We start from the raw sequence: 12,996 nt of genomic DNA, 5'->3' as shown, positions 1-12,996 counted from the left end.
CGTTTCACTATAGACTTGCACAGTGAAACACTGAGCAGTTTTAGTTTTTTCTTAATAAGCATGACTTCTCATTACAAGGTGTTGCATGGCTAACTACAAATGCTACCTGGAATGCTATTACTATTAGAGAGTTAAAATCATCTAGTAGGTGGCATAGTGATAAAAACTTGAGACTAAAATGTTTGTTTTTTCTGTAGTTTCAGGTTCGAGCCCTGTAGTTGTTAATATAATAGTCATTGGAGGCTTATATTATTATTAATTTCAAGACCTATGGGATTAGTTAAGGCGTGCAAGCTGACCCGAATATTCACGTTAATAAAAAAACTATTAAAGAGCTAAATTTAGGTATAATTGTCGATTGGAATCATAAAATAATTATAGAAATAAAGCAATATTTGGGAGTTAAAGAGAAATAGGAGATTTAATCTATTAATTAGTTTATTTTTTCTGTTTATACATATAAAGTAATATACAATAGATAATATAGAAATTACAACACTAAATTAATCTTATAATATTTTCTAGATATATACATTCTATAATGTAGCAGCCGTGTATCTATTGAACCATGTGAATTGTCTAAATTGTTATGATCCACGCTTTTGTTATTGATATAGCATGATTTTAAAAAAAAAAAATGCAGTCATGAAGAGTGACTGCTTGAAGTCACACCATTTGGGCTAGCAGCGGGGACTGCACCACACTCTTTTTTTTCTTCTTCAGCAAGTCTCACCGTGTTTTTTTCTTTTTTTCTTTTTTTTAGTTTTGAGAAGTCAGTACAGTTCCCGTGCACCATCTTCGTGCATAATATATTTCATAATTAATTGATATATTTTCTTATAAATTCCTTGTAAATACAAAATTTTATGCAGTATCTTATTATTATTATCTTTTATTATTATTAACATGGGTGTTCGGACCAGCTTGCGTATACCTCGATTAATTTTATAGGTCTTAATTAACATGAGACTCAAACTTGTAAATTTTAGGGAACAAATTTAGAGTTTGATCAGTAAGTTATACCCCTCAGAATTAGTATTTTATTTTTTTAACCGGTGATTAATGGTGCAAATGCAAACTATTTTTTAATGAAATTCAGCCGTCTCTAATGTTCACCAAATATGTCATAAGTGACAATGTCATAATCTATAACTGATAATGCACGCTAGTATTTTCACTTATTAATTATAACATTATTCTTCACATTTGAGATGAGTCCACGTCACTAAGATTTATAAATATCTTAGATTATTAGTTAAATAAATAGACTCTCAGACTTAACATATTTTTCTACATCTAATTACTCTATATATTCTTTATTTTATATATTTATTGATTTAAGTATTATAGAGTCACTCGTTTTAAATACAATGCTTATGTTTCAAGTCCAGGCCTAGAAATAGTCTATTTTTTGAGTATCGCAAAAAAATAACTTCCATATTAAATCTTAAATTTTTATTTTTACACTATAACATATTCAAAATTAATTCATTTCATTTGTTACTTTCTATATTTATAACTTTGACTTTTTAATGTATTGATTAAAAAAAAAAGAATTTCTCCTCTTATTAAAAATATACTTAATAAAAAGATTAGCATGTTTTGTTTTAATTGATTATTTATTGAAAAATGTTAAAGTTTATTCTAAAGTTTCTCATTTAATTTTTTTTTTTTAATGCAGCACCACTTAGATTTGTTTGATTATCATGGAATCGAGAACACTTGGGGACTTGTTATTAGTAGAAAAATTGGTCTATTTGTAATATTTGTGCTATCTTATTCAACTCTTGTAAAAATCAAATAATATAAATATTATAAATAATAATAGATAAAAAAGACTTAAAAAGTAAATATTACAAGTAATCAAAATGACTCATATACCATGTACTCCTTTTATATCAAATAGTTTGTGGATTGAGATTTTATTTTTATTTTATTTAAAAATATTTTAATTTTAAAATTTTTCTTTTAAAATTTCATTTATGTAACAAAAAAATAATTCATCTCTTTTGTATAGAAAGAAGAGAAGGTAACTAAATTTAATACATGCACCATGTATGAAAATTAATCCTAATATTAGAGATGTTAGTGTCATAATATCTATAATCCATGTTATAGATCCACCACTAAATACAGATTTATAAAAACTAGTAATATAAATCAAACTCTTGAATATTTATAATACTAGTAAAAAAAATTAGTCTAGCCAATATATTTATCTCGCTTGAGTTTAAAAAAACCTATTAAATTTACAATTTATAAATATCTAAAAATTAAATTGAATACAATTATAACTCAAACCCCACAATATCCATGAGCAATCCTAGCTAAAATTTTTATAATCAAGAAGCCATCCTCCATTGCCAGCGTATTCTAATGTTACGCTTTTTTTTCCTAGTGTTCTTCATCTTTCTCGTTTAACTACTTCGTTTATAATTTTGTCCACCAAATTGTCCCATTTTCTTTTTTTCCTTCGTGCTTCGCTAATGAAAACTTGAAAAAGACAGTGAAAAATTACTTATCAAACAAAGGCACCGAAAGGGGGGGAACCAGGCACCGTTCCCTCGAAATTTCCTTATCTTAATTCATACTAGTTTTCTGTTAAAAGAAAGAAAAGAAAAGCTAGAGGAGGATTTTACCAGACTTTTTAGTTTTCCCACCACCCCTTTCTACTTTTCTCATCAGAAAGGACTTGGTGAAAGGGAAATGCCATCCATTCCATATTTTGATTTTTCAACCACCAAACTGAGCATATACAAGGACACAGCATGATTTAGCATATCAAGGAACCAAAATAAACACTAATGCAACACAAAAGGAACTTGCATACATGAACCAAGCCATGTTAAACGAACTTTAGATAACTTTTTATCCCAATTTTCGTTGATTTACCACACAATAGCTCTCTACCTGAAGTAGTACAAAAGCAAAAGCTAAATCCTTCACATGTGGTTAGATAGGTACCACCATCTTAGCATATTAAGCTAGGCATAAAAAGATGGAAACCTGGCATCTAATCTCTCAAAAAAGGCTGAAGAATCTATCCGCATTCCCCACAATTCTCAAGTCCCCCTTGTTGGATTTGGAATCCACAGCACAGGTTCCAATTCCATTCCCACACAACCCACTAAAGGAGAGATAATAAAAAAGTAACAAGACAGAGGAAAGAAACGACCATGGGGACCAAAAGTAATTGAGATAACAAAGCCTAAATAGTTGCATCAAGATCATTGTACCTTCACCTTCTGGTGATCTTATTGTTTCAAAACTACTTGCACCAGAATGATATCTCTAAGTTACCAAGGAAAAAGAAGAAATCCATGTTTACATCAAAGATACATTGCAGATCCAAGCACAGCATAACCTTGAAATGCCCTCCATTAGTTTCATGCCCCGCTACTGATTTTGTGAAGGTCATAGTGACTATAAGAGATGCATATAAAACAAACCTTACAATACAGTTACAACGTAACATGTTGCTCATCATTGTTAAAAAGGTTTAAAAATGACAATAATAGAATTCTAAAATATTTGAAAATATTGGAATAAAAAATACACCTAACCTGGGCATAATCATTTTCATAACCCAGGAGTTATCTTCACCCTTTTCTAACTTCTGATGTAATAATAAAATCATGAAAATGAATTTTCCCTTTTTTCAAGTGACTTTCTTCCTCCCTTTCCCCTTCCTTTTAGTTACTGTTACCATTAGTTGCCGCAACCAACAAAATCATTAAAAAAAAACTTGAAATTATTTACCAAAATCTTGACTGTTGTTGCTGCCTCAGGGCTCACTAAAACTTATTTTAGTTTTGCTGAGCCACAAGCTGATCAATCTGCAATAGCTCAACCCATGACCCTACTACATGGTCAAGCTCAATAGGTTCAATTTGGGAGTTCACATTTGAACTCTCGCTTGATGACGCACTTGCTGCAACACTTCCAGAAACAGGCATTGTTAACTTTTCTTTCATCTCAGTTGGAGATTCCTTGACAAGTGATTGAACCCATGATAGATCAGGCTCGTCTCCATTACCAAGCTCAAAAGAATTTGATCTCCGGAGCTTTCCCAGCTCATCCGTACTAACAGTCCAGTCTGGTTTCCCATTTGAGGAACCCCATTTTGACCAAGTGTTAACTGGGGAGCCAACAATAGCAGCAGCATTGGAACCTAGCTCCCTAGAGCTGAGGCTACGCAACTGCTGTAGCTGCTTCTCTCGTTGTGCTAACATAGACGCTCGAGAGCTCATTGGCGAAATAGATTCCACACTCCGGGGAGACATCCTGCCTGATGCAAATGAAGCCTGCAATAGAGGATGATCGACATTCTTAGGAGAGAAATTTGTATTGATAGGTGATAACATGCTTTGCTGCTGCTGGAACTGATTCAGAAATGCAGAGTTGTGCGTTGGGGAGAAAACAGCTGAAGACAAAGCCTGATCAGCATGCCGAGGAGAAGAGCTCTCAGCAGAAAAATAATCATCAAGATTTGAAGGAGTTAAGGCTTTCAATCGACCAGAGCGATTCAACGAGTTATTGCTCAAAGATGGTTGGGTGAGACTGGATAACTCACTTAGGAGCTGCTGTTGCTGCACATCAAATTCTGGAAGGAAGCTGTAATCTGCTGGAATGTCTCTCGCATTAAAAGAAGATCTCAAGCGACTAGACTGCATATTGCTTCCAGGGAGAAGCAAGGCTGGGACATTTGGTTGGGGCCAGGCCAACGAAGAATGCGACATGCCGTTGCCAGAAGGAGACATGGGTGGAGTGAATGATGATGGAGACATAATGGATGCAGCTGAAGGGGATCCTGGCAAGAGGTTCATGGCAGAAGCAAAATCCATGGCAGCAGCACCTGATGTACCCGAGCGTGGAGAGGGAACAGCAGAACCAGTGGATACATATAACGGGCGGAGCTCCTCAACAGTGTGGGCAAAAAAGCAAACTCTCCTCGCACAATTTGTGCCATCTTTGCACAGCCGGGTTCTGTATTGAGCAGGGTGCAGCCAGCACTCAAAAACCCCATGAGCATATTCACACATATCTCCACGTCTACAAGCCCCTTTTCGAAAATCAGGGCACGGGACACAACTATAATGAAACTTCCTAGGATCCCTTCTTCGAGCATTTTCCCCTGGGTGAACAAATGGACACTCGGTCCAGTCATGGGAATAGGCACGGGAACAAGGCCTTACCTTGAATGAATACATTCGGAATTCATCAGTCGAATAGATGCTATTCTTGATATCTGGGAGAGATGGATCAACAGGATATTCTTTCCTCTCTGATACAAAAGAAACAGGTGCTTCATATAGCTTTGACTTCATTGGGGAATCTGAACCTGATAGTGGAGACCCATTTTCCTGGGAAGGTGAAAGAGGTGGAGAATTTGAATTCGCGGTAGCTATGGAAACCCTAAGATTGTGCTTGTGCTCAACAAGAGAACCATCAGCAGCAAGGAACTCTTCTAGAATCAATCTAGAATCTTGGAGCTTTGGCGGAACAATAATAACATCAACTGGACGGTGACCATTGGCATCCACCAAATTACAATCAGCACCAGCTGCTAAAAGCAATTTCACAACATCAACAGCATTCACAGCCCCACCTGATGCAGCACAGTGAAGGGCAGTGCTCTTGTCAGTACCACAAGAGCGACTGACATCAACATCAGATAGAGAAAGAATCACCTTTATAACATCAATGCTACCATATGTAGCAGCAACCATCAGTGGGGTCCTAAGATCATTAACCATCTGCTTAGAGCCCTTTTGCCGGCCATACCATAGTCCAATTTCATCAGCACAAGAAGGGTCACATTCAATAGATTTCTTAAAGCCCTCAACATCATTGTTCGCAGCAAGCTCAAGCAAGCTAGCAAAAGCATCTTCAGTCTTGATAGATAAGTGATTCATGTCTATGTTTGAGGGTCTGCTTTTGTCAAAATAAATTGTAGGTGGTGTAGGAGTCGCTGCAAGCTTCAATCTCTCTAATCGGCAGCACATGCTTTCATTTAACTAAACAACAAATGAAATTTAAAAGCAAGCCCATTTGCATCAACCTGCAGGTAAAAACAATCAGTACCCTGGTTATCACATAACTGGCCACAGAGAGCACCAAAAATTATCGTTCATATAAGTACAAAACATGTTGATCAACTGAATCAAACAACAAGAGCAATAAACCAACCTGCTTTTCATCTATCAATGGAACACAACACAAAGTATAACAATTACAAGGAACACAACACAAAGAGATGCTATTAAAATATTTATTAGGGGGTTAAGGGGGTAAAACCGCCCCTAGATCAATACAAAATCATTGTAACAGGCAGTACCGAGTGACCTACCCCTTGCTAATAATAAAAGTTCTTTTTTGCAAAGGATCCAGGAAATATCAAAAGCATTAAATGACACAACTGAGGACACTTTAGTGGAACAATTGGAGAAAAACTCAGATTCATGATCATACTCTTAGATTTTGTATGGAAGGTTTTACTTGTTCTCGGATTGGCCAATAAAAGAAGCGTGGTGAAAGCAAATCCCCAAAATGAATTACTTTGACAATCATCCTTGGCCTATAATTTTCATCAATGAAACAATGGAAAGCATCTGTTGCAGGCTTATATTTTATCATCGTTATAATTCATCACTCGTTTGTAAAAAAGTATCATAATTTACTCAATCAGAGAAACTGAAATGAAAACATTACAATCTTGATAAGATTGTGGACTCTTTAACTGTGTGAAGGTCTAGGAATGGTATACAGAAAAGAAAAAAGACAGCAATTCATGATTATTTCATCTCTTCATACAATTTGAAGCAATATACATAACGAACTCAGCATACTAGATATGTACAATTCTGTATTATTTTGATTCTTTTCCCTTACACCTTCATTTTCTGAGTTTTCCCAGCAACCAAACAGAAATTGAGAAAAGAGGACAGTAAACAAAACCAAAAAACTCATCCCAAAAGAAGATCAAAATAAAATAAAATAAAAAAGTCAAAACACTCAAACTGAACAATCAATACATACACAAATATAAACCACTATCTAGAAAACTAAGTACACATATTCCAACCTGACAATATCCATTTCTCATCAAACCATTTAAAGCAAAAACAAAATTAACCAGATCAGAAACTAGTAAAAGATCTGGTTTTTAGAGGCAAGAACCTTCACTAATTTTTTTAGCCAAAAAAAGCAAGCAAAACAAACATAAACCAAAAAAAAAAGGAAACACAAAAGTTGACAAAAGATCTTTCCTTCATGTGATCAATGAAAAACTCTTATTATTTCCAAACAACAAAGCTCAACCAAACACACTGACACAAAAACATAAAAAGGCAAAACAAGAGAAACCCAGTTAAGGAAAGATAAGAGAAGCAGACATGGAAGCGATCAAAGTACCCTACTAATGTTTTTTTTAAGGTTGCAAGAGGGAAGCTCACTTACCAGTTTGTTTAGTTCCAGCTAAGAAAGTGAAAGCTCAAGTTTTTTTTGACAGATCTAGACAAACTATCTTGACAAGGTTAAAGTTACAAGCTTCTCTTTTAGAGTAGGAGAAAGTGAGAGTTTTTGAGTGAGTGAGAGATAAAGAGAGAATTTTCATCTTCTTCCATCGCTCTCTGTTTTCTTTCATGGAAAGAAAAAAGAAAAAATATATTTATTTTTGGGTTTTTCTATCATTTGAAAAATCTCCTATCCAATAATAGCTTGTAATAAAATCAAATGGAGGGTATTAAAAAAAATTAAAAAATAGACAAAGGCAGAGAGTATAGGGAATTGTTTAAAAACCTAGACAGAACTAGTGGATTGACCTGGAATACAGGGTTGAAGAAGAGAGTATTTATTTTTGCATTAAAAAAATTAATTTAAAAAGTTTCAATTAAGAATGGGTTGGTTTTAGCATTTAAAAAATATTTTTAAATAATTTTGATATTAACATTAAAAATAAATTTTTTTAAAATAAAAAATACCTTAAAAACAACTGTTATTATAACATTAAATTTAAACAAAGTCAGATAAAAAAAATAAAATATCCCATGACAACTTGAATATTAATTCGTTGAATAGATTTTTTTAATTAAAATAATATTTTTTTTAATTTTTTAATAAAAGAAACACCCGGATGAATCGGGTCTGAAGACCATGGTGCTCTGCATTCCACCTTATCTTTTTTATAAATCTGCCGTACATTTAAATTATATCCTGGCTGAATTGAAAAAAGCAGCTAAGTCCTATCTCCTTTGTAAGTATTTAACCCTACCTCGTCTGGGCTCAAATTTCATTGGAAATTCAACCTAAATTCACCCCACATAAAAGTTAAAGTTTTGATAGATAAATATCAAGTGGAGTAAGTTCTTGTTAGACCAGAAATGCAACCGGTTGACTTGGCACAATTCCATTGGCTAATGTTGCTTAAATAACATCATTTGCAAAAGACTGGTTCCTCTGTTTTTTATTTCCAAAAACGTTCGTAAGAAAATTTAAATTTTTTTATTTTTTTAATTAGTTTTTTATATTTTTTTTCATATCATTTTAAAAATAAACTCATCCTATTATACACAAAACCTAATCTAATTTATAAATAATAAAGATAAAATTTTATCTCGAGATCGTTATTTGTTGTGAACTACATTCAAATTAACTAAATATTTTTTTTAATAAACTTTCTTTGTTTACAAAAAAAAAATCCTTTATCCTTCATCAAAAAGTCTTTTTAAAAAAATAACTTATTTAATTAAATTTAAATCCATACTTTTTTTTTAAGATATCTAACATACTTTATCGTATGGCCTGTTTGGAAATATGATTACAGTTGTTTTTCAAAATACTTTTCACTTGAAAATATATTAAAATTATATTTTTTATTTTTAAAAAATTATTTTTGATATTAACGCATTAAAATAATTTAAAAATACCAAAACATATTAATTTAAAATAAAAAAAAATTAAGTTTTAAGTTTTAAATTTTCTTTAAAACATTTTTAAAATATGAAAACAAATAGGGGATATTAGCGGTGCTGAACAGCAGAAAACCCTCCCAAGCAAAGACGAACCGGTTGGGCAGGTGGAAGGGACATGAGATGACTGGTTAGGTAAGTAATCAGAAAAAAATGTGACCTAACGAACCGGTGACAAGGGAGCGTGACAGGAGTTTGGATAAAACTTGATTTTAAAATGGTAAATGGGGTCCACCATTGAGAAAGAGATTTAAAGGCTCTGGTTTTTGCAAGAGCAGAGGGCGGACTTGAAAGCTCTACTCAATTCTAGTTAATCGTGGAATAAAATCACGACGAGAAAATTCTACGGTCGTCAAACTCAAACAAATTAAACCGGAAAATTTAAGATTTACAGCTCGTAAGAGTAAGGTTTTATCTGATTAATTCGATTAAATAATATTTCTTTAACAAAAATAATTACTCTACGTATTGATCCGATAATATAATAATATGTAAAAAAATTAAAATTAGACAAAAACACAATAATAATAACAATCACAACAACAATAATAATTGAGATCGGTGGGAGTGCTGCTTTTAGTTCTTATTTTTAGTTCTTTATTTGTCTTCTTTTTTCTCTATTTGATTTTTCTATAACTAAATACAAATTTAATTTATGTTGATTGTTTTATTTATTATTTTATTAAATCAAGACCTTGAACCATTGTTAAAGTGTTTCTTAACTTTAAAAAGTGTTTTTAAGGTATTGTTTTTAAAAATATTTTTTTATTATAAAATATATTAAAAAAATTATTTTAAACATGATTATATATAACAATTTAAATTTTTTAAAAAATACTATTTAGAAGACAAAATCAACTATGTCGGAAACGAAGGAATGAGGCCCTTCATCTGTTCATGAGTCACGAGATAGGAAAATGTGCAGTACAGGACCAGATACTTTTAGAATTCTTGCAGCCGCCTCAGTTGACTTTCCCATAGTTCATGATCTCATTAGCTAAAAAAAAAAAAGTTGAATGACTTGAAATGATGTCTTGTCTCCATTACAACTTTGTCTTGATTATATTAAAAACTTTATTCCAAATTCTTAGTTATAAAAAAAAAATCATAATTTATAATATTTTTTATTCTCATTTTTTTAAAATTATCAGCACAAAAACTACAACGAAACAAAGTAAAATACACCCTAAAAATTATCTAGTAAGTGATTTAATAATAAAAAATTAAAATAAAAAAATTTATTTTTTCTTTAATCTCGAGTTTAAATCCTGTTATTATTAATATAATAATTATTAAAAATTTAGTTAATTTTAAAGTTTGTAAAATTAATGGAGTGTGTGCTTTAATTAAAAAAAATACACGCTAAGAATAAAGGCCAACTTACGCGCACAATAAAAGTTGACGCGGCAGAATTTGTAGGCTGAAGTGCTGATTTGGATAACATATAGTTTTGACATTAGATTTAATTAATGATCCATGTCTATTGTGATGTGGTGATTCGGTTCAGCATGCTTTTATTAATTATTAATTAGATTGATGGATGTGATTAGTTTGGTCATAAATAAATATGGACAATTATGCGTTTGGATTAGGCAAGTAGATAGAAGGTTTGGTCATTGGTGCCCCATCGTTATTGGGGTATTGTTGGGTTAGTAGGGTACAGAGGCCTAAGATAAATGTGGAAGGAGTTGAATCTTGAGCATGGCTTGTTCATGTTATCGGGAGTCCCAATCACCCCTACTTGATGTGATTTGCTAAAACATTTGTAACGTGTCTCTAAATTTTCTTCAATTCATCTTGATATTTGAATGTTAGATATTCAAATTAATAGCTATAAGTTTAATTGTGGATGTGATCTCTTGAGAATTATGACGCGAAATGGGTGTTGTGAAGGGAAGAGGAGAAAAATGAGAAGTGTAACATGAGGACTTGGACAAATTTATTAATTCATTCTTTGATTGTGTTGGAAAATTTGTTTAATCAGTGATTAATTAAACATATTTGAGGTAAATTTAAAAGGGGGACTATTTACTGTAGAGTTAAGATTTTGTTAAAATTTAATATTCAATACTAGCTTTGGTAAATTATGAGTAAATAATAAATTAATTTTAAATAATTATTGGTGGACATGTTTTGGTAAAACTCCAACTCTCATGTAAGAACTTTATTCTATATGGAAAATAAACAAAACTTAGATCTAAATGCCAAGAGAGATGTCATAAGTAAAGTGGGTTTTGGGTTTAAAACATACACGTGTGTTAGGTCATCCTGACTCATGCTCGTGTTCGGGTTTAAAATAATATTTTGAGTTCTAAAAAATAATTTTTTTGCTAATTGAAAATTAAACTTGGATTTAATCCATATACAATTATTTATTCCAGCTCATTAGTTTACCGAGTCCATGAAAGGAAGAACTTAAATCCATTAACTTTTAGTAACTAAAATTCTTTGTAAAAAATGGTTGAAGAAGAATGTCTGAGAGGTGGTTAAGTCTACATTGTTTTGACATAATCTAACACTATTCTTCACCTAGTTCATCGGTATTGCTTTTTTGATTTTTAAACCTTTGTTTCTTCTCTAAATTTCCTCCTTGTCTAAAGTTTGGGTTCAGTCATTGTAAAGAAATAATTGACTACTATTTTCTTAATTCTTTGTATCTTATTTATCTTATTTAAAAATGCACCTAAATAATATGATGTTGTTGAAATCTTAAAAAGTTTATTAAAAAAAATCATTTTACACCAAGTAATGAATAATAAAGTTTTAAGAACAAATAATTAATAATTGACAACAAGAAAATTAATTAGTTTTAAAGTGTGTTAACAAGTAAATATTATTATCTGGTTTTATTTTAATTAATACAAAAAAATAATATAAAATTATTTATATTGATAGCATGGTTTCTATGTGTTATGCTTTTACAAACTTATAATTTAAACTTATATATTCTCTAATTTTATCTTGAATATCTAATTTGAGTAGAATGCCTTTTGTTTTATTTAAAGAAATAATCCCTGCTCACTAGTTGAATTAATTCTAATATTTTTTTTGTTTTACTGTTTGAACAAATTGAAAACACAGAACTTATGAGGGCCTCAAAAGAATTTTATGGGATGGGTTGCAAAATTAAGAGAGAAGTTATGGGAATTAATTTTTTATTTTGGTGAAAAAAGTTATAATAATTAATGATATTCAATATTCAATATTCAATAAGTTTATAAATATTAATTTTAAAGCTAGTAAAATTAATCAAAATATATATAAACTAGTCCACATATTTATATTAATAAAAAAAAACAAAAAAAAAAACTTCACGAGCATCTTTCACACTTGAAACCTCACACTTGGAAACATCACACGGAAAAAGGACATGGATTGACAATTGCAACGTACCACTTGACACGGATTTAGCCTCTGAAGGTATTGCGAACTGTGGCTTTCAAAACAGATCAGATAACGATCCATATCTAATTGAAAACTACATTTTTGGGTGCTCTTTCTTTGTAATGAAATGGAATTGCGCATTAAATTTGCATTTCCATGAAAAAAGTGCAGAAGATTATGGTGTTTCACTGTTTTTTTTTCCGAACGTTTTTTTTCTCTCTCTCTCTTTTTTAAAAATTCTACCATCCAAACTTTTTCTTCTAGTTATAACCTTTTCAACATTTTACTTATTTTCAATTTGTTTCTGTTCTAATTTCAATCAGTAATATTTTATTGATTTCAAATTAATCATCATAATTTATTTTTTTTATAAAATTATTATAATCTCAAATAAATATTATGATATTTAAATTGTAATAATTTTTTTCAATCATCTATTGTTTTTTTGTTATTATATCATCAAATAAAAAATATTTTAAACTCGGTTGAGTTCATGATCTACATCACGGGTTTTGCGAGTTAAGTCGCAAAGCCCGTGTTCATCTAGTATGTCGATGTTTCAATATAAAACAAATTGATGCCATCTTAAAAAAAATTGAGTTCATGACAGGGATTAGAGTTTGGCCTGTTAACTTTGACTTGT

At 31.3% G+C, this 12,996-nt stretch overlaps 1 protein-coding gene across 1 annotated transcript; it reads right to left on the bottom strand.

Annotated features, from left to right (window-relative positions):
• Positions 1 to 3,179: 3,179 nt before the first annotated feature.
• Positions 3,180 to 7,741, bottom strand: LOC133677239 (zinc finger CCCH domain-containing protein 30-like). Its single transcript, XM_062099149.1, has 2 exons — positions 7,459 to 7,741; positions 3,180 to 6,061 (listed from the first exon to the last, which is right to left on the bottom strand). The coding sequence occupies exon 2, from the start codon at positions 6,003 to 6,005 to the stop codon at positions 3,807 to 3,809; it is 2,199 nt and encodes a 732-aa protein (XP_061955133.1). The 5' UTR covers positions 6,006 to 6,061; positions 7,459 to 7,741; the 3' UTR covers positions 3,180 to 3,806.
• Between the last annotated feature and the right edge of the window lie 5,255 nt (positions 7,742 to 12,996).

Source organism: Populus nigra, chromosome 17 (genome assembly GCF_951802175.1).
Source record: "Populus nigra chromosome 17, ddPopNigr1.1, whole genome shotgun sequence".
Classification (NCBI taxonomy): Eukaryota; Viridiplantae; Streptophyta; class Magnoliopsida; order Malpighiales; family Salicaceae; genus Populus; species Populus nigra.
The sequence above is the reverse complement of the archived record's forward strand: the minus strand, read 5'-3'. Positions and strand labels throughout refer to the sequence as shown.

Coding starts and splice junctions, on each gene's coding strand:
- LOC133677239 (XM_062099149.1), bottom strand. CDS start 6,005: ATGTGCTGCCGATTAGAGAGATTGAAGCTTGCAGCGACTCCTACACCA.